Source organism: Agelaius phoeniceus, chromosome 1, assembly GCF_051311805.1.
Source record: "Agelaius phoeniceus isolate bAgePho1 chromosome 1, bAgePho1.hap1, whole genome shotgun sequence".
NCBI lineage: Eukaryota > Metazoa > Chordata > Aves > Passeriformes > Icteridae > Agelaius > Agelaius phoeniceus.
Genome location: NC_135265.1, coordinates 93,064,358 through 93,086,746, shown reverse-complemented (window position 1 = coordinate 93,086,746; position 22,389 = coordinate 93,064,358). Strand labels below are relative to the sequence as shown.

The 22,389-nt window shown below is 37.4% G+C and overlaps 2 protein-coding genes across 6 annotated transcripts in view; both read right to left on the bottom strand.

Moving 5' to 3' along the window:
- TEX10 (testis expressed 10) overlaps positions 1 to 1,764 on the bottom strand; it is a 54,764-nt gene extending 53,000 nt beyond the window's left edge. For 2 of the 3 annotated variants that reach the window (XM_054629233.2, XM_054629242.2), the window contains exon 1: positions 1,538 to 1,680. The gene's annotated coding sequence lies outside the window, so the exon portion shown is untranslated. Of the gene's footprint in view, positions 1 to 1,537 lie in introns of all 3 variants that reach the window. The other variant, XM_077183404.1, reaches the window with a different exon arrangement.
- Positions 1,765 to 6,133: 4,369 nt separating this feature from the next.
- Positions 6,134 to 22,389, bottom strand: part of LOC129129332 (uncharacterized) — a 19,071-nt gene continuing 2,815 nt past the window's right edge. For 2 of the 3 annotated variants that reach the window (XM_077183311.1, XM_054647144.2), the window contains exons 4-18: positions 22,356 to 22,386; positions 21,153 to 21,212; positions 20,531 to 20,590; positions 20,148 to 20,228; positions 19,310 to 19,446; positions 17,360 to 17,482; positions 15,793 to 15,835; positions 14,772 to 14,885; positions 14,295 to 14,409; positions 12,231 to 12,276; positions 11,874 to 11,933; positions 9,693 to 9,800; positions 8,568 to 8,664; positions 7,374 to 7,571; positions 6,134 to 6,508 (exon numbers count right to left, since the gene is read on the bottom strand). In XM_077183311.1, the coding sequence (XP_077039426.1) occupies positions 6,429 to 6,508; positions 7,374 to 7,571; positions 8,568 to 8,664; positions 9,693 to 9,800; positions 11,874 to 11,933; positions 12,231 to 12,276; positions 14,295 to 14,409; positions 14,772 to 14,885; positions 15,793 to 15,835; positions 17,360 to 17,482; positions 19,310 to 19,446; positions 20,148 to 20,228; positions 20,531 to 20,590; positions 21,153 to 21,212; positions 22,356 to 22,386 (1,353 nt within the window). In that variant the 3' untranslated portion in view covers positions 6,134 to 6,428. The remainder of the gene's footprint in view (positions 6,509 to 7,373; positions 7,572 to 8,567; positions 8,665 to 9,692; positions 9,801 to 11,873; positions 11,934 to 12,230; positions 12,277 to 14,294; positions 14,410 to 14,771; positions 14,886 to 15,792; positions 15,836 to 17,359; positions 17,483 to 19,309; positions 19,447 to 20,147; positions 20,229 to 20,530; positions 20,591 to 21,152; positions 21,213 to 22,355; positions 22,387 to 22,389) is intronic. The other variant, XM_077183312.1, reaches the window with a different exon arrangement.

The following is a 22,389-nucleotide window of genomic DNA, read 5'->3' as shown; positions in this document are numbered from 1 at the left end:
TAAAGAATGTTTTAAAACAGACTGTAATTTTCTATTGTTTTAAAACAATTTAAACAACTGATTACACCAACATTTGACAGCAATTTAATTTTGCTTTTCACACACTAGGTTAAAAAATCATATGCAAGACCACTTTAACTGAAGTACAAATTTGGCACAAGTAACCTATGAACTCAAAAGGTTTTAAAAAACTTGGAGCCTGGTGCCAAAAGAAAAAGGTCCTTTAGTGTCCAACTATAACAACCATAGCTTAATAAACGTTTGATTTTTACCATATGCATCTTTTTAAGAAAGAATTACAAGAATTTCACCACTTGATATATAGAAATATCTAGAAGCTTTTGGCGTAGAAGTTATTTCCACTTACAAGGTTTGCTTTTACAAAAGTAGATGTCTGGCTCCCAATCAGCATAGAAACTTCACAACACAGGTGTGCACACAACTGAACAGAGCAATTAAGTTCTTTTAAAGGAGCAGGCTTGTAAAATATCCTTTCTCCTGCTAAAAGCAGCACAGCTTACATCACAATAAATATTCTGGGAATAATTGGTAATCTAAGCCTATCTATTTCCAATTCATATGTACCATGCTATACCAAAGGAAAAATCCTTACAAAATATAAGGATGTAAGCACCACAGTGGCTACATAATAAGACATCAGGCAAAACTGTCTACAGCTGATGAAATTATGTAACCATTTCAATGAAACTTCCTGCTGAAACAACTGCCTTGGACACAAACTGCATTTTACCAGGAGAGACTGTGGGAGCTGGGCCTGTTTAGTCTGGAGAAGACCGAGAGGGAATTTAATTATTGCATTTAAATTTCTCCAAGATGGGTGCCAAGAATATGGTGCCAGAGTGTTTTCAGTGGTGCCCAGCAACAGGATGAGGAGCAACAGCCATACACAAAAACACAAGAAATTCCACCTCAACATGAAGAAGAAATTCTTTACTTTAAGGGTATAAGAGCACTGGAACAGGCTGCCCAGGAAGGTCTCTGGAGACAATCCAACCCACCTGGATGCATTCCTATGTCACCTGCTCTAGGTTATACTGCCTTGGCAGGCAGACTGGACTAAATGATCTCCAGAAGTCTCTTCCAACCCTAACTAATCTGTGATTCTGTATATTTTCACCTGGCCCTCCTCCAGCAAAACTGAGCACCTAACACGGCTTTACAATCCAAAGCATTAAAACAACGTCTAATCGATGCAGGCTTCCATAGATATAAAGTAGCATGCATCGCTTTTCAGACACCACGTCCGATGTCACTCAGGCACCCTCACCTCAGGCTCAGAAAAATACTCGGTTACAGGTAGGACCCGATGATCTTGGAGCTCTTTTCCAACCAAATGATTCTGGTTTCACTCCCTCGCAGCTCTCAAGCAGCATCCTTCGGGAACCTCACAACCTTGCTCAGTCAGGAAAATCCTGAGAAACCCGAAGGCAAGGCACACGCCCTAACCGACTCCTCCAATCTGATAAGGATTTCCCCGCGGGCGAGCTCTCTCCCGGCACAGCACAGCGATACTTACAGGCGATCACCTCTGCGCGGCTCCCGCGCCGGCAGCGCATCCCCCGCCGCCGCCGCCACCGGGACCGGACCGCACCGCACCGCCCGACCCCGCGCCCGCCGTACCCGAGCGCCGGAGCGGCCGCTCCTCCCGCGGGTTTAGGCTGTCACGCTGCCTTCCTCGCCGTCCCGGGACATCCTTCGGTTCGCTCCCCGAACGCCGCTTCCCTCCGCCCCGCTCCAGTCGCTCTGCGAGGCGTTCAAATAAAGGCGCGTCAGTGCCGGCCCGGCGCCGGGGAGGCCGCGAGTTCGGCTCCGGGGATCGCCGGGCGAGGCGGCGAGGAGAAGCCGCCGGGGGAGGTGGGGCAGGGGCGGCGGCGCGCGGCGGAGCCGATGCCGCCGGTTTGCCCGGGAGCAGCAGCCGGCCCGCGCCGCCGCGGCTCCCGCTTTTCCCGCCGCCTCCCTGGCGCAGGAACGTGAGGGGAGGGCGGGTCGCACAAAAGGCGGGCGGCCCTTGGCGCAGGGGCCCGGCGAGCGCGGCGGCCCCGGCGAGCAGGGCCGGACCGAGAGGGACCGCGCCGGGCTCGGGATCCCGATCCCGCTCTCCGTCCGCCTCCTCCCGCCCGGCCCGCGCGCGGCCGCTCGCTCCCTCACTCACCAACCACGCGCGCGGCAGCGCCAGCCCCGCTTCCGCCCCCGCCGAGCGCCTGCCCGGAAGCGGCCGCCCACGTGAGCGGCGCCGCCAGCGCCCGCCCCGCGCGCCAGCGGGACGCGCGCTTCCGCCGCGGCCGCGCGCGCTGGCGCCCCCTGCAGGCTGGGCGGCCCCGGGAGTGCCCCGGCCCGGCGGGAAGGCGGCTTTGAGGGGAAGGGGAGAGGCAGGCACTGATCGCTCCTCTTCGGTGACAGGCGGGCAGGACCCGAGGGAATGGCCCCAGGTTGTGTCAGGGGAGGTCTGGGTTTGTGAAAAATGTGTACTTTATGATTGGCTTTTTGTGACCGTGTTCACAGGGGTCCGAGGATGAGGGAAGAGACGAGGATCTGACTTCATATTTCAGAAGGCTTGATTTATTATTTTATGATATATATTATATTAAAACTATACTAAAAGAATAGAAGAAAGGATTTCATCAGAAGGCTAGCTCGGAATAGAAAAAGAAAGAATGATAGCAAAGGCTTGTGGCTCAGAGAGTCCAAGCCAGCTGACTGTGGTTGGCCATTAATTAGAAACAACCACATGAGACCAATCACAGATGCACCTGTTGCATTCCACAGCAGCAGATAACCATTGTTTGCATTTTGTTCCTGAGGCCTCTCAGCTTCTCAGGAGGAAAAAATCTTAAGGAAAGGATTTTTCATAAAATATGTCTGTTACGGCTTTTTGCAAATATTAAAATTAATATTATATGTGTTGTGTTAGAAAGTAATGCTGTGTTAATTCTCTTAAGTAGTGTGTTAAATATAGTTTTACATTATAGAAAATGTTAAAATAGAAACTATGCTTTGTAGGATACTTTTTTTAAAGAAAGGACTCGCAGCAAGATAGCAGCCACAGGACACCTAAATCTTTCAGAGAAAAAGAATTTATTGCTCTCTTATCAGAAGAAATTAACTTCTTCCTCCCTCGAAGGCACTGTTAGGATTCAGAGGAAGAAATTGACAATGACCAGACAGAATCCTGTGTTTGAATGGAATTTATGCATCTTGTATGAGATGTATGAATATGCAACAGGCTGTTGTTTTTAAGGGTTAATCCTTTGTTAACGAGTGTCCTTTTTCAGGCTTGTGCCTGCGCAGAAAAAGTACCCGGACGTCCGTAACTCTTTGTTTCTATTGTCTCGTATTATCCTAATTCAAATTGTCCAAAATATTATTACTCTAATTGTATTACTATTTTTATAACCATTTTATTACTATTAAACTTTTAAAATTTTAAAAACAAGTGATTGGCATTTTTCAGTGATTGGCATTTCACAGGCACAAGTCCTGTGAGGAGCAGCTGAGGGAGCTGGGTTTATTTAACCTGGAGAAAAGGAGGCTCAGGGGGGACCCTATCCCTCTCTACAAGCACCTGAAATGAGAGCGTAGCCAGATGTGGGTCAGCCTCTTCTCCCAGGCAATCAGCAACAGGATGAGAGGACACGGTCTTAAGATGTGTCAGGGGTAGTTTAGGTTGGACATCAGGAGGAATTTCTCTACTGAAAAGAGTTGAACATTGGAATGGACTGCCCAGGAAGGTGATGGAATCACCATCCCTGCAGGTATTTAAGAAAGACAGGAGTGCCACAGTTCAGTAGACAGTTCAGTGTTGGGTCATGGGTTAGGCTTGATCTGAGGCCTTTTCCAACCTAATTGATTATGGGATTCTTCCAGTGATGGCACTGCAGAGTCAGCATTGGCATATGAGGTTATTGTTATTATTTCACATATAAACCACAAGGCATGCTGCACACTTTTGTACATTCATACCCAGCTAAAGCTTGTTGTTCCAAAGGGGTAACAAATTCCCACATCAGAAAGAGTGCAAAACCCTGGGAGATCCAGGAAGCAACAAACGAGGAGGATGTTCCACACCTGTCTACAATGTCTCAATTTACACGAGACAGTAACTCTGTAGTTGCACGCTCTAAACTTCTCATTTCTTGTCAATTAAGCTGTGAACACCCTTCTCCCTTCCCCTTTCTGCCTTCTGTGAGGAGTTCTGCAGCTTTTTGTTAAAAATTCTTTCCTCTGGTCTCAGTAAAATACATAAAACCTAGATGAAGCTTTACAGAAAATTATTTTCTCTTGGTTTATTTTTTGTTATTGTTTACCTTTTAATTTTATTAATTCTTTAGTTACCTCAGAAGTCTGCCTTACTGTTATTGTGAGAAACCAAAAATGTATAATATTAAATACAGCCAACAGCATTGTTTAAATATTATCAGTAAAGATAATACTTTTTTTTCTTCCTTACTTTGCAGTACTGGCACAAGTAAAACATTAAAATGTATTTTGGAACAAATATACAGTTTTCCATTATTATAAGAATACACCAAAGCAGAGGCAGATACAAGAATAAAACAATACAATGCTTCTTCCTCTATTTGCACCAGGTAAGGAAGGAAAAAATAAAAATAATTGTACAGCTGAATGGACTATGTTGGACTGTGTTTTTTGAAAACATTTCCAGAAGCATACACTTGCTGACTTTTACCCAGTTTAGGCTTCTCTTTGAGAGGCACAGCAGCACTCTGCAGCACACCATTCAACCATTTTATGTCAATGTACTACAGATTTAGGGGTCTCTCCTTTTTCAGCGTGCTCCTCCTGCACCCAAGCAAAAAAATCCACCTCAAATCCAAGTTATTTCAGCTTATTGTAACTTTATGTTCACTTGGAATGATTCCACAGTAAGAGGAAAAGAAGCTGCCTCAGAGATGGCCATTTACAACAGCTGAATATTCTGATTTTGTTATTTTAATACAAAGATTGTTCTGCATTTTGAAAACAAACAGGAAAAAGATGTTTCTATTTTTATTTTCAGAATTCAGAATTTTTGCTGATTAAGTTCACCTCCATCAAGCAGGCATTAAAATTGTTCCTATACAGAATAAATGAACTGTAAGAACTATGGTTCCATCTCTGCCTCTGATAAGAACAGATTTAGATGCATTCCAGAAATTCCTCAGAGTTTCTTTAAAACATAGTGTTTTAATTTTTGTGTGAACTGTTTTCCTTCCTGTGTCTGTTCACATAATAAACTCATAAATTTTGTTGCTGCTTTCTTTGTTACCTTAGTTTTACTGCATCTTGCATTCTATGGTATGAAGATGTGAAACCATCAGGATGAGAATTCTCAAATTCTATCCGGATCTCAAAAAAAATCTAAGTTAACACTAAAATGTTCATTTGCCATCTGGCCCCAGCATGTCTAAGTTACATCAGTATTTGGCTGCAAAGCTGAAGAGCTTTTATTAGAACCACTGAATGCTACCCAGCATCACAAGCAGGAATTTAATTTTAATCACTTTAAAAAAATATTTTTTCCCAAGCAAACTAATCTATAACCATTCAAAACATTTTTCCACCCTCCTACAAAAGCAGAAGTCATTAATATAGAGACATGTACATTCAGTCAGAACCAGTACTACTTTAGTTGGAAAAAAGCTCATGTTAAAAGTGCCTGAAGGACAGTGTAAGCCAGCATTCATTTCATTCTTATACTGGCAGGATAAAAGACAAAAGATACTTTTGCCACCACATCAGTGCCTCTTAGGCAGAGCCTGCTTAAATTTCCTGTTGGGAAATATCTCTAAATTTGCAAACTTCTAATAAATTTGCTGAGCTTCTATGCTCCTTAAATCAGCTATAATCCAGGCACTTCTCATCTCAGCATGAGACTGACAGCACTGACTTTTTATTATTATTTTTAATCTTATTAAGAAAAAGATATGGACACTTGTTCATAACCCTTATATGGGAAAGGGTTTTTATTACAAAGGCTTTTTAGTCAGTCCCAGCAGCCAGCCACAGGGAATAACTTCCAAGCATTTGTTGTAGGATGAGTTTGTACTGCTGAGTGCAGTAGTTCATTCTGCTGATAATTCTTTGTAAAAGAACCAACAAAAAGAAAAGTTCAGACTGTCAATGTACAGTATTTAATAATACTGAAGAAAGCAAGTTTACCTGTTTTAAAAAGCTGTCTTAACACAGAAAGAATGAGCATGAGCTTTACAACCTTTCCACAATATAGAACTTTCAGCTAAATGGAAAAATAAATAACAAGAACATCAAAAGCGAGTTATTAATTTAATATAAAAAACACTGTACAAAACTTAAATGTAAAACAAAATAACTCCACTGAGGTCAAATGAAGTAAAACAACAAACTTACAGAAAGGAAACATTGCTACATTATCTCTATTAAGTACCACGTCACTGTGTGCTGCCATTGCTTGGTCCCCTCAGAGTTCCACTTTCAGTCAGGATCCTTATAACATTCGGTATATCAATTCCTTAGTTAAAGGCAAACAAACAAACAAAATCAAAAACCAAGCAATTTTATGATAAAGTATATTTAAAAATACATGTTATACTGAAACATTCAGATGCTGAGATGAGTTTTGGATCTTTCCTTATTAGAAGAAAAATACCTTAATGGAGAACAATCAGTATGTGCCTGGAAACTAAGCTTTCCTACAAATGTACTCATCTTTAGTGTTCTTTTTTTAACCTTTGTGAGGTTACACACTCTGAGAAGCTTAGAAACATACACAGGAAGCTTCTGAAGAGAGAGCAGTAGTTGACTGAAGACGTGGGAAGGTTTAATAGCTGACACTTATTAGAAAGTTGTAAGCAAAAGGGAGACTACTTGTCTCTGATTCATTATTATTTCTATATTTTCATATATATTTATATATTCATATATCTATATTTTCATACATATTAATTATTATTTCTATTATTTCTGCGCAAATACACTTCTTTCAGGAACTGGTAAATAAATTCTTCACTGTTGGTATTCACAAAACTAGCATTTCTCCACTTACAGCTCAGAGAAGATTCTAATTTTTTAATAACAATATATTTGGTTTTAGTTTACTGTCTCTTGCCATGCAAATGTTACTATGCAAAAATGAGAGAAGAATTAAAAAAAAAAATCAGCAATTACTAATGCCTGTATGGGAAAGCAGCTATTCTGAATTACCATTCCTAAACTGGATCCTGCAAAAGTTTAGAGGGTGGGGAAAAAGAATTCTCTTCAACCCTCCCTAATGCCTCAAAGTTCTTTGACCCATATAAGCCCTTAATATTTCCCAGAGCTAATAAATGATGTTATGTATATGTTTATGTGTGTGTGTACATGTGTATGCAAATTACCTCTGAAAGCTGGATTTGATGCTGCTATTTTGTGTAGGGTGTCAGTAACTTCCTCAGCATTCATGTTTCTTACACTCTTCAAAAATTCGGTCGTGATGTTGTTCTCATATGCTGTTTCCAGAGAGCCAGTTGAAAAGTTCTGGGCTTCACCTTCATTGGCAGGTAAGAACTGCTTAGCTGACCAGCTGCTTGTGTAGTCTAAACAAGGGAAATACTGTTTTTCAGTAAAAGAGGATTCTGAAGAGCCTCCACCACTTATTTCTCTAAACAGGGCTTTTCAAAGCAAGCATGTCCAGTCTGGCACAGCAGCATTGCTGGTACTGATCACACCTGACTTTGCTGCATTTTCAAACCACCAAGAGTCAGGAATGCTGTCCAGTTACAGAAAATCCTGGAGAAACAAGGGTGGGGAGGTAGGTGAAAGCTATTTCCATTACACTAACGAAAAACAGAATAAAAGTCTCAAATCTCATATATTCAAAGTCACTGCAATTTTTGGTATTACCATTGTAAAAATTAAGGTTTTCAAAATCTAAACTTTCTAGAAAAACTAGAAAATTGACACAGTACAGAAAAAAAATCACACAAAATAGCTTCACTAGTATTCCAGGTATCTTGGTTTTCCAAGCATAGGATTGTACTTTCTAAGTTTAAGAAAAACAGCCATTTGTTTCTGTCAGAATAAAATGACCTCCAAGAAATCCAGGATTCTTTGAAAAAATTAATCAGAAATCCTGAGCCCAAGTAGCTGAAGTATTCAGGTTTTAAAGAGAATTATCCATCCTCTGCCACATAACTTTCTACAAACATCTTGATTTGACTAAACCTGCAGGAAACATCTCCTCCATCAAGAAAGGAAAAAAATACTGGGGGGGGAAAAAAAGCCAAAGAGACTTTGAAAGTCTCCTTAGAAACAGGTGCCTTTGAACACAGGACAGTCAGAGTTGGTACTACCTCAATTTCTCCCCAAATCCTACAGTTAAGTAGGATCAATGTGTTTTAATAGTCATCTCTTTCTAATATTAGTAGAGGATGGGGGAAAAAAGCCAAACCTATTCATTTATGCTACTTGACTCTGGCTTTATTCTGCTCTTAACCACTGCTTTTAGAAAAGCAGGAAGAAAGCTTACTATCATTTTTGCAAGGTTCAGTGTTAAGATTAACCCACACTAAAGACTGCAAAGCCAACATTACCAGTGTCAGAATCATTAATATCTGCTGAAGTTGGGCCAGGCTGTTCTGTGGAATATTCTAGGGCTGCTTCTCCATTATATCCAGCACCTAGGTGGTCCTATGAGTTTAAAAAAAACCAAAAAGTTTGAAATCTCATGAGGACAACCTCTTGGAACAATGAATACTACATTTTTAACAATCACAAACCAAATAAAAGACCAGTATTTCTGCTACCAAATCTGAAAAAAATCACCTACTTCTTTGCAAATCATAGGGCTAATAACTTCTCTGTACTGTCCATCATATCTCTCTGTCTGAAAAAGCTCTATATTAGGCAATGAAGTGATACTCATTGAGCCTAATCCTCAACTTGTCAGATCTAAAAAGGAAGCGTTTCACACCCAAAATAGGAGATTTAGCTAAAAAAATTACCAGTTGAAAGATCACAGTTTAGAATACTAACAAGGCCTAATGTAAGAATACATTTTGGTCTTCCACACCTTGTAGGTTAGAAGTTATTTCAGTTAGAACTTCATTGTTTTGTAACATGTCAGCAGCCTCCGAAAAGTATTCAAAACATCTCCATATGTACTGCTTATGTAAAGATAAGTCAGTCACAAGTAATAGCAGAGAGGGGAAAAACTGGGTTTCTAATAATGGAAGAAGAATGAGACCTCAAAAAGAACAGTCCAAAGAGCAGGACCAGAAGTTGTATAAGAAAAAAAAAATCATGTCACTGATGCATGATAACATGGTGAGTAAAGTGAAGCCTGGGAACAGAAACAGGATACAGAACAGAAGTGTTATGCAAGTCAGTAGAGATGAGAAAAGCTTAAGTTAAAAATGGGCAAAAGTAGCAGAAAAACTTAAATGGAAGGAAAAGCATGGGAAATAAGTGACAAGATGATTTTTACTTTCTATCTACAATAAAAAATAAGCAAGCACCATTGAACAGAAATTAATACTTGTCAACAGAAAAGCTAAAGTTTTACCCTATCATCACTACCAAAATTTATGTATTTAATAAGCAGAACTTACAATACAGTCTCCATAGAATTTTTTGGTTTATTGTATCATCTATAATAATAAAAATGCACAATCACAGGAATCTACGATAGAACAAAACCAAAACAAAATCCACATTACTTTGTTTGATGCAGCCTGCTGACGATATTCCACCAGTGCATTTGTGAGAGTCTGTGTAACTTTCAGGATAAATGAAGCATCATCTTCATTCAGTATCTCAAAACTTTGCTAGGGAAAAAAGAAACAAAACAACACACCATAAAACATTTTTCCTCAGAAAAACTGAAGTATCAAAATTTATAAACAAACCTGCAGGAACCTCATTTTCTGTATGTCTCTACCTTTCTGTCAGACTTGGATGGAATTACAAAGCAAATACAATTTTTATTTTTAATCCCATAAACTGGGGGAAGGAAGGTAGAATGAAAGAGAATCTAAGAGAAGGAAGATGCAGCTATGCAACACAATCATTTGAAAAGGAATAAAACAAAAATATGCCTGGAAATACATAGAAGATAATGCTTGTCCTGAAGTATTTTGATCTCTTGCCAAGATGCCTGCATAAAAATGAATGTGTACACCTTCCCTGAGGCAATATAGTCATAACCCATTTCTCTAGAATGTAGCAAAAAGCCAGAATGCGACTGAATTTAAATGTACATGCTGCCTTGCCTTACATTAACCTTCTTTTTCCCTAAAAGTCTAAGGAAAAAGCAGTCTTGAAGCTGTGAAGCTCTACAAGGGAAGCAAGTTCTAGCACCAACAGCACTCACAGAGGGCTACATGTGTCATCCTCTTGTCTACACCAAGGAAGTTCTGCTGAAAACACTTTCTTGGGGACAAAGCAAAAAACTCCAGGTGTGTCCTAACAGTTCAAAGTCTTCTGGATTAGAAAGAAACACCTTTAAACACACCAGACAATGGAAAATAAGTAATAGAAACTTAGCATTAAGTTCATATGAGACAGCATAACAGGGACTGTATTACATTTTTAACATTAATAGTACTTCTGTCTCCTGGTTTGCACAAGTTATACTTAATAAAGATCTTCTCAAAAGCTAGCTGGATAATGAAGAGTAAATTGTGGCAAGGATATCTTTGCTATGAGGTGATAAAAGAAATATAGTATGGCCAATTATTGGACAGCTTTTCAGAATACAAACAGCAAGTGCAAAAAAGATACCTGTAAAATAGCTTTTCACTACATAACAAACCTTTGAATCCAACAAGAGAAACACAATGCAGCTTTTGAAAAAATTACAGTAGATGCAAAAATAAATTATTTTCACACTTTCTAAAACAGAACAGTGCTCCAGTCACATTCCCCACAGTCATCTTTTCTTCTCAGAGGACAATCACACTAAGAAAGAAGATGCCTCAAAACAAGTTCAAGTTTTACTGACAAGGTGTAATCTCTATACCTAGTAATTTCCAACAAAACAAGAGGACAAAACCATTTTATGATAGTCAATAGTGCCTAAATTACCATGCAGTAGATCAGTCAAGCAACTATCAGTAAAGATTTCCATAGAGTTTTTCAGTGCTTTTATGGAAATCACCATTTCTGTGTGCAAGATCACAACTGTTGTTGATACATCTAACAACTGGAAACTGACAGTTTTCCACTGTCACTGATTGTATCACTACTGTGCATGTGTACCTAACACACATTTTCAGCAACTGAACAGAACTCCAGTGTACTGGCACTTATTTTAGAGAGGCACATTTTGCAGTTAAGGCACTCTGGGCCAGGGTGCTGGGGGAGCCTGTTTTTAAATACACAACTTGCATTTTATTTCTTAAAAATCCCTTCTTTCCTTTCTATGCATCTCTGATATTTGTTTTCATTCTTTACATTGTTTTCATTCTGCCTCTTTCCATTACTGAACTGTATCTTTCCAAATACCTCATGTGAAAATTATACACCAGTTATAAAAACAAAGGAGAAATAAAGTTTAAAAGGGTCATATTACCTAAACATGTAGTTAAGGAGTGAAGCTAAGATATAGTTGAAAAAATGAATTTTCAATGCAAGTAATTCCTCTGACAGTAAACCAATATTTTGGCAAAAGCAATGGCTAGAAACTTGAAAATTAATATACACATTATAAATTCAGTGACATTCATTTTATTCTGAATCCTGCCTTATGGCAAAATAGTAATCTGTTAGATTACAAGACTGCCTACATTCTGCCTTTCCTTACTTGCTACATTTTAGACTTAGCAAACCAGTGATTTCATTTCTTAGTTTTTTAATTTTTCTTCCAAAAATTATCTTGCAAGGTAGGATTTAACACTCACCAAATAACCCAACAGTTCTTCTTGACTAGTGAATTCTTCAGGATCTGCTGTAAATTCTTGCTGTTTAACATAAAAAGAAAGAGGTCCTTAGATCTAGTATATGCAGTAAATATGATTAAACAAAAATAATTATGGTTGCTCTAAAAATTCAAATTGTTCATGCTGTTATGAAATGTGTACATAGGTTTTCATAACAAAGTAGAAAAAAACCTTGTTGTTAATAGTTTTGCTTTAGTAACTTTGTAACTAATTTATTGGGAATAATATTGAGTAAGCAAACACCATTGCCAATCATATATTAATTATTTCCCCAACTATTTGGAGACTGGAGTAACCCATTAACAGAAAAATATTCACCTGAGCTTCCTTGTTTTCTTCTTCCAATTGTTTATTGGTCTCACACCTTAAAATAGAATAAATAAAACATTCAGTTGGCTGATCCAGCAAAAATGTGTAGCCAGGAAATAACTGCTAATCAGTTTAAATTCCTGACACACTACTACTACAGTAGTTCTGATAAACTCTGAAAGAAAGGTCACATATTATTTCCTCAGAGAAATCCCAGTCATCCCAGATCATCATAAAAATTATTCATGCAGTGTGGGTTTGTTTTAGTGTGATTATCTAGCACATAAGCTCTAAAACCCAGAGTTAATTAAAAAGCTTGACATTGGTGGTAATAGCTGTAAGATTTTTGTACACATTGCAGCAAGACAAGGCTCCTAATTACAGTTGGATTTTTATCAGCACTTCACAAACTAGCCCTTAAAAAATTCAGCTATTAAAAAACAGTGGTTTACAATGCAGTCACCAAATAAAGGGCATTAAAATATTCATATGGCAAAACATTCCTGTGCCATATTTGTGCTGTTCTGTCATTACTACTATAGATACATTCCATCCCTTTGCAAGCCCAGGAACCAGGGCTGAGAGTGGATGGATGTTTTCTAAATTAACCAAAACCATATGACTGCCAAGCCTAAGCCCTCTTCTGCCTTGAAATGTTTCTTAGGAATCAAAAGTTTAGTAAAAGCAGATGATGATAAAATAATATACATCTTCAGATGACTATTCAGAAACTTAACTACAAAGAAATGTAGAGTCATAGAAATTCTCAGACAGGCATTGCAGAATCTTTACATAGAAACAAGCTGTCAATGAGGATCTGATCTTAGTTCTTTTAAGACACTATATATTTGAGTTCATATCTTCTCAGTAGTCTCACATAAATAAATAAATAAATAGTAAAGGAGATCTGAAGCCCTAATTTAGTAACTAACTTCCAAGTCAGTCTCTCATTGAAACACCTGGCTGCTAATAGTCACCCAGAATCCCTCTGAGCCAGATTAAAAGAGAAACATTAAGTGATAATTCCAAAGGAAGCTGTTCTTAAAATTTAAAAGTACAAGACTGCACAATGAAGGCAGAAATAGACCTCACATTTCCAGATATGGATAGTTGAGTTTTTATCCATTTCCTGCTCTTCATGTTTTCATGAACTGGTTCTGATTGAGAACTGTTACTTATTTGAAAGCCAGTAAATAAACACAAAGATTGATAAACCTGGACTTGAATGTGGTTTCAACTGAACATTTTCCATAATGGTTGCTCCACAGAGAGGCAAGTCTGAAAAAATGTACTCCAGAAACATGGAAATTTCTCCTTTAACATAAACTAAAGCAGAAGCTGTTAGCCCTTCACATCTGGGAGAGATACTACTGGTTTAAAGTTAGAACACATTCCAAGGGAATGCCATTAAGAAAAAACCAAGTAACTAAATAATTGGAACAAAAGTCCTGTGTCTGGGTTGATGCCTGTATATCCCTTTCCAAGTGCCCTCCTGTGGCTCCTGGTGCTGCAAAAAGATGCCCAATGCTGGAGATGTCCTCCTCACACAAAGGCTGACAGTAACTCAACTCACAACTCTGTTACTAATAAAATGCTCACAAGCAGCAAGCACAGTTTCACCATTTTAGAACACAGCTGCTCCTTTGAAACACTTATTGTTCCTCCTCAAAATCCTTTGTAAAGGAGAAACCCCAACTGTTTCAACTATTGCTGACTGTCTTTCCCTCCTAAAATCAGTTCACATACCACTTTAACTATCTGACATGAACCTGTGACAGAGGCAGCTTTAAACCCTGAGGAGACATACTTTTGGAACATTTTGAGCAGCACATGACAACTATACCTTAAGGATAATAGTTAAATACAAGAGCCAGCTGCATCCAGAGGAAAGTCCTTACATACAGAGGTCACTTTATATACACCAGGTTTTCTGTCGATTACAGAAGTTTACAGCTGAGCACAATTTCAGAAGTCATGGATTTTACTATGCAAATCCAATACAGACAATTGTCATGCACATTTTCCTTTAAGTTAATTTAAATGGGTTTGAAGGTGGTGATTTTTTTCTTTTACCATTCTGAGTCGTTGCCTTTGCTGCTTTCAATAGCATTATTAGGTTCAACTTTTTCATCTGGTTTTGCTTGTTCTTTCTGCCTTTCTTCATTCTCCTCCTGAACATTATTTTCATCTAAAACAATAAAAAGGTATATTAAGTGATGTTTTTCCAGTGTTTTAATTTTAAAAATATTCTAAACAAAGAATACTTCTAAAGACGACATCAATGAAATCTAAAGGTGGAAGTAAGGTATCTTATGAAGAAGTAAAATAAAAACTGAACCTAAAACATCAGTAGAAGTAGAATGTTTTCTTCACAAACACTGGGATTATTCCTTCCTTTGCCACAGATCCCAAGGCCATCCACACAACTGTGCAAATTCACCTTTATAACTCTGTGGAAGCCATGAACAGGCACATGTAGTAGTACATAATTCATGCACTGGTGAAAGTTAAAATAAAAAAAACAATAAAAGAAATAATTTTTCCTCTTACCTTGCTTAGGCTCTGTCAGTTTCCCATCTTTATTATCTGTTTTTTCTGCATCACTAAGGGGTGCATCCACATGCTGAACTTTAGCTTTTGAAGGGTTGTCCTCTGCACTGTGAGCTAAACAAACATGCTTGAGATGTAGCACAATGGACACTATCTTGATAGAGGGTGGTTTTACTACTGCACTTCAATTTCACCTAGCTCTGTTTCTAGGCAATAGTACTTACAAACACCAAGAATAATTTTATAAGCATTATTTATTATGTGACACCATATTAAATATGAACTACAAGTCAGCAACAAAGTTTAAAGTATTTTATAGCCTGGTTATAATTACATGCTTGCATCTCCTAAAAATGTAAATACTATAAATGTAGTAGAATGCTACAAAGTCACATGCAAAATAAGACACATTAACCAACAGATTACAGTCAAGAAATCTAATTTGAGTAGGACTCAGCTTATTTCAGACCTTTCAGATCTTTTCTAGATTCAAAATGGCTATTTTCTCTCTTCAGAGTACAACTATGCTAATTTAGATGATCTTATTACTTCTACTGAGTTATTTTAAGGTACCACTTACATGCCAATATACATTAAAATTAAGTACATTAGTTTTAATTCAAATCTTTATTTTTCAGGTAATGCAAATCATAGCAAAGTTTAGCCATTTCCTCAAGTGGCATTCAGTGATACTGTCTGTCCACCTGGACAACACTGTACCTACAATGAGTTTTAAAACATTAACTGGGTGGGGAAATCTCAGAGATACCACATTCCTACACTTTTGTGAGTATCAATGGCTAGTAAAACAGAAACTTTTCTTTCAGAAATAAGAGCTATAGCTGTGCTTTAAGAATTCTGGATTCCCATACTGCAAATTAACTACTAGCACAGAGCCCCAGCCTGCTCCTTTTGTCCAGTTCACCAAAATGCTGGTGAGTATCTGGCACTGCAGAGACTACCCTGGTCTGATTTATATCAAAGGAGGACCAAATTAGAAATTGATCATGGGCACACTTACATTCTTGCCATTTCCTTCTCATTTTTGGAACACCTATAACAACCTAAAAATAAAACCCATTTATGTTAGTTATTTTGTGGATAAAATTATTTCATAGATATTTCATCAGCATTAATTTGTATTTTTCTAGGAATATATGACCAGTAGTGTAAAATATGCGTGTGTAAATCCCTCAATGGATATTCAAAAAGCCAATAGGTTAGTTGCCTGGACATTTATTTACCACAAATAAATTTCTTCTAGAGCTTAGAAAAAAAAAAGAAAATTAAACAGCTGGTTTCAGAAGATATAGCAGTAAAATTAAACCAGGTTACACACACTTTGTTTAAAAGTTCCTTACATCGAGAATGGATTGCTATGGAGATCATAAACTACCTAGAAAAAGAAAAAGGTCTAAAAAATATAGATGGAAGTAAATATTTCCATATCGATGAACATAAATCTCAAGTAAAATAAACAACCTCAAGTCAAGAAGAAATTCAAGTAAGCCAAATGAAAATGTTGCTATCAACAGTCAGTTGCTTTTCTTTTTAAGCAGAGGTTAAAAATGAAGGACAGACAGAATGGATTTGGTAATCTGAAATCTCTCCCTTCTACAGCATTCACTCTTGACTTGATCTTCCAATATACCCACACTTTTTTTTTATCAGAAAAGGGTAGGATCAGAGCAGGCTCTAATCCTTGAACCTAAGTGTGATAATATCACACAGAATGGGCAGGAAACTGTCAGCTTTAACACAGGAACCTTGGGAGCTCCACTTTGGAAGGAGACATCCTTCCAAATGCACATTAGCTAGGGATCCTGTCAAGAAACACTGCTTAACAAGCAGGGTGCTGACAGAAATTGAAGCTGATGGACAAAACAAATTTAACATGTACCACAAAGAACTTTGAGCACCTCAATAACTTGTCATGAACCAGCTGGTGGTAAGGTGAACCTCAAGAAGAAACTTCACCAATATCCTGTCCACATAAAGGTATTATAAATTATAAATAAATAAATTATAAATAAATTTATAAATAAATTATAAAATAAATACTACTGCAGGGTAAGTATCAACAGAGAGCAATATGAAGATATCACCACATGAATATGTTTCTAAGGGTGCAGCTCCCTAAGAATTTAAGTTTATGGCACTTCTGTGATGCCACAGCACTGCTGATTATCTCATGTCAACCTGAAAATTCCCACACTTCCATCTGTACTATGAGAAATTTTACCTGGCTTCCCTGAGAATTGCCTCAAGCTGCTTACAAAGCAGAAACTACTCAGAAAAGTTATAAAGGCAGTTTCCTAGCAACAAAAAACCAACTTATTTTACACACACACACAGAGCTGAGAATTGTTTAAATATTAGAATATATATTTTGCATTATTTGTGCACTCAGAGAAATTTTGTCCAGAATAATCCCAGAAGAATTACTAAAATGACAAAAAGCACCTGTAAAAAAGGTTTAAAAAGCAAGATTTTCCCACCTTACAAAGCAAATCTGCCCACCATAATGGAAATTACATTTTTTTTCTTTATTAAATATAAAGCTTCTGGAATTCTTAAGAGAAATGTACCTGTATTTGTTTTCTTCCTTCTTTCTTCTCAATTGTTAATCCAATTTGCCTAACTCTTTTGTTTAGTTCAGAGCCTTTACCCTTGACTTCATCAGATTGTGCTATCTCTGGATAATGTTGTCTCTAGAAAATAAATGCAAGTCCTTAAGTCACACAACTCCTTCCAGATCTAGCACAGTTAATAATCACGGGAGATAAATCAACTTCTACATATACATAGCAGAACTTATTAAAATAGTTATGCACAGAATAATTTAGGGAATTAAAGCCAAATCTTCAGCCCAAAACAGGGTTGACACTGAATGCTGAACTGGTCGCATCGGGCTTTGCCTGCTTAGGTCTAAAAACCTCTAGAGGGAGAGAGAGATTTCCCCCTTTCTCTGGACAACCTGCTCCAATGCTCGACTGCCCTCACAGCAAAAAACTTCTTTATGTCATGTAGGAAAATCCCCTGCTTGAATTTATGTTCCTGCCAAGAAGCTCCAAAAAGGGTCTAGTTCTGCCTTCTTAATAACCTCCTCTGAAGTACTGGAGGGTTACTGTTAGATCCCTCTGACACTTTTTCTTCTCCAGCCAGAAAAAACCCAATTACCTCAACTTCTCTTCATAGTACAAGTGTGCTTCTGCCCCTGACGATCTTGGCAGTTCTCCACTGCACTAGCTCAATTTCATAAATAGCCTCCTTTCTGCAGTGGCACAAAACTGAACACAATACCCTGGATATGGCCTAGCAAGGATCAAGAACAGGGGAATAATCACTTCCTTTGATCCACTGGCTGTACTCTTGTTAGTAGAGCTCAGCTTGCTGCTAGCCTTCACTGACACCAAGCTACACTACCTATCTTGAGCTTGTTATCCACCAGGACCCTCAGGCTCCTTTTTCAGCAGAGCAAATTCCAGTCTTTTAGTCTCCTGTCTTTTTTGCTACCTAGGGTAATCCAGCTCAGGTGCACAACTTAAAAGTTATCCTTCATGACTTATTATATTTTTATAGTATTTAAGAATTTAGCAGAGATGCAGTTAACAAATGTAAGATTCAGAATTGCAGGAAACAGTTCCAAGTAAGCAGGAAATGCAATAGCTGAGAATATCAAAACCCTGCATGTACATCTGAATGAATGACCAGAAACAGCATGGTGTTTATGAAAGACATCACTGCAGATTCATAGCAGCACACCCAACATTAGGCCTGAAGCTACCCCAAAATACTATGTGAACTCAGCTGTCTATGACTTTAAGATGTGTTCAACATAATAACAATTCTGAGAGACTTTTATGGGGAGTACCAAAATACTTTTCAGAATATTGCTTTCTCAGTTTTGTTAAAGCCCCTCCTAAGCCAATATACTCAAGTAAACATTCAGAGACTGGAAAGCCTCATTTCTCTAAATATATTGAAAATTATAACATGTTTGAATGTTTATGAGCTGACATGAACCTCAAGAGCTTTGTCATAAAACAAGCAACAGAACAGACATGTCTTGTCCAGCCTCAAAACAGAAGAGGAGTTGGGGTTTCCCTCCACTGATTCCAAGTCACTCTATCTAATAATCTAATATGTATCACATTGTCTAATATGCATTATGTTCATTTATAAATACATTCCTTTCAAAGCATCTGAAAGATTGAATAGTTTCTTCTTTGATACTGTTCTCTTACATAATACAAAAATCAGTCAAACATCTATTTCTAGTCCGTTTTAGCTACAGATTTCATTATTGATTGGCCAAAACAGAATAAACTACACTCAGTATCAAGCAATGGACAGACATACACATTACTGATGAGAAGAATTTTAAGTCTATTGATCACAGCTGCCCAATTGCAATACCAAGATTTTCACAGAAGCTTATGGAAAACCTTAAATTTTATTTTTTTAAAAATCAAAATTTGACTAACTAATTCTCCCCTTTAATCATTACATTAAATCAAACAAACAAAAGAACTTACCAAGTATGCCAGTCTGTGCTTGGAACCACAAACATGCATGAACATGTTACTCAGTCCTGTTTTACAGTAACACAGTTGACATTCATAGAGAAAAGGAACATTGTCCTTTGTTCGGTATTCTATTATGTAATTAAGTCCTGTATTGAAAAAAAAAACCAAACAACTTAGGAAATTTCATGTTTGTTGGAACAAATCATCAGTGCTTGTTGCAAAAGAAGTAATCTTAAAGCTCTGACATATAAGGAAAAGATTACTTTGATTACATTGAGATTACATTGACTGCATGTCAAATACATCAATGAAGATTTTCAGAACCATCAGATATTTTATCTTTTGGGTGTCTAGACTTTTTGAACACCAAAGTTATAAAACTGATGTTTTTAGGATGTCTTATGCTTACCACATAGTACTCAACTTTTTTTTTTTATCCTAAAAAATAATAGCAACAATTATTTTTTAACTAATTAGAAGAGAATGTATTTTAATATATGTCCCTAGTTGTTTTTTCTGTCAACTCCTATCTCCCCTCCACTGGATGGGTAGTTAAATTGCAAAGAGCCACACCGATCTCTTAAGTTCAAGTCCATTTTTTTCATATCACTTTAGATTGTGTCTAGAGAATATTGTCAACATGAGGTATCTAATCAAATATATTCCAGGCCAAATCCAATGATTTTGTCACTGCAATTTGTCACTTCCATACCATACTATTGGGTACTCAGTACAACCATAGAAGATTTTGTAACACATTACCTAATTTTACATTTTAAAAAACTGATCTGTACTCTTTAAGGTAAATACTACAAAACCAAATAATTACAGTATTAAAAGCCCTCACCAAGTGCAGGTTCTGATTCTTTACATGTATTAAGCTGGTCTTCCAGTGTCTGTCCATGAAACTTCTCTGGCTCAAGTGGCGCTGTAAGAAATTCACATACAAGTGAATCCCTGCTCCACATGGCCCCACATCACAAATTAAGTCAGTTATTATGAAACATTATTTCCCTCAATCTCATTTCTACTCTTTCTAAAGCATTTGAATTGGAAAAATTAAGTATTACTACAAAATATTACTGCAGATTGAAAGTACAATGATCAGAAATGAATTCCCAATGACCTGCTAAGATCTAGACATCGCTTGTAATGTTGTACCTCAAAGTCTTTTATTTCTTCCACTTTTTTTTTCAGGGAGGTGTGGGGAGAGGCATTAAATATTCTTACCAAAATCAGAAAGTTTCACAGGTGTTTTCACTTTCTTCCCTAAGCAACTTTCTGTTTTAACTAAAAAAAAAAAAAAAAAAGAAAAGAAGAAAACAAAAGTAAGAATCTGAAAGAAGTGGAAATAAAATTGTTAGTACAATTGAAAGGACAATTTGGTAAAATAACTGACTACTTTAGAAAAAACTCTTTGAGGTTTGCTGATAAGAGAAAACTAAACTATGTTTAGTTTTGAATGTGCTAGGAGATTTTTTTCACAGATTCACAGACGATTTTGAGTTGGAAGGGACCCACAAGGATCACTGAGTCGTGTACAAGTCCCTGCTTGGGGAGTTGGTCCCCATGTACATGGTCCCACATCACAAATTAAGTCAGTTATCATGAAACATTGTCCCCCCAATCTTATTTCTGCTCTTTTTAAAGCATTTGTATTGCAAAAATTAAGTATTATTACAAAATATTACTGCAGACTGAAAGTACAATGAACAGAAATAAATTCCCAATGACCTCATAAGATCTGGACATCACTTGTAATATTGTACCTCAAAATTTTTTATTTCTTCCACTTCCTTTTTTTTGGGGGGGGGGGAAGGGAGGTCTGGGGGAAGATGTTAAACATTCTTACCAAAATCAGGAAGTTTCACAGTTGTTTTCAATTTCTTTCCTAAGGAACCTTCTGTTTTAACTAAAAATAAAAACAAAACCAAAAAAGAAAAAAAACAACAATACAAAGAAGAAAACAGAAGAATCCCACAGAAGTGGAAATAAAATAATAAAATTGTTAGTATAAAAAATAATTTGGTAAAATAACTGACTGACTACTTGAAAAAAACTCTGAGCTTCTGTTGACATGAGAAAACAGCTATCTTTAAGTTAAGTTTTGAATGTGCTAAGAGATTTTCTTCACAGATTCACAGACTGTTCTGAGTTGGAAGGGATCCACAAGGATCACTGAGTCCTGTTCAAGGAATGAACCCTTGACCCTGGTGTCATTAGCACCATGCTCCAAAAGATGGACAAAAAACACTAAACAACAACAAAGTTATTTCATGTCAGGCAATTCAATGAAGCAGGCAGAGAGGAAGATCAATCAAGTTCAATGTCTCTAAACATTTGAGGGCATCCAGGAATTTCAGGATATTTATTTCAGCAAGCATACAGCTGCTAAATATTTAATCACTTAAATTTCCATTACAGTCCAAACAAAATTCTCAGATCAGGTAGGTCCAATGACTACGTCTGACTTGAACAACAACTTTCAAACAGAATTCTAGGAGCAGTGAACTGTAGAAACCTGAAAAAACATTTTGGTGCACCATGAAAACAAGTTAGGAGAGCAATTGCAAATGTAGTTAGATCTTCACTCCTTCTGGAACTAGACCAGTTCATCAAGACCCAGAGGAGGTTTAACGATTTATTAAACTTATTAAAAGTATTAAAAATATCTTCATTAGCTGAAGCAAATTAAACCCTTTTAAAAACAAATGTAAAGTATAAACAGTATTTCTACATACTTTAAGAAGCATAGGCTTTTAAATTATATTTTGACTTTTGAAGGTCTCTAATGTCTTGAATTCTTTAGGGTTTCTCAAAAATTTAACGTAGGTGATTTTTAGTCTTCTAGCTAGCGCTTGTTAATCAACTTTGCATACCTCTTGCTCACATTACTGATTGATTAGGTAGTTATATCATAAAAAAAACACAGGATAGGTCTTAAAGCACAAGTCTTGAGAAAGTCTTCTCATTTGTTTCATAAACAACTACATTGGGGTAGGGAGAAAAATGTGGGTACAGGACACAGCAGGAAGCAAAAAAATCTTGCACTTACTCATGCCATGAGTTTTCAGTGCTTCTTCAACCTA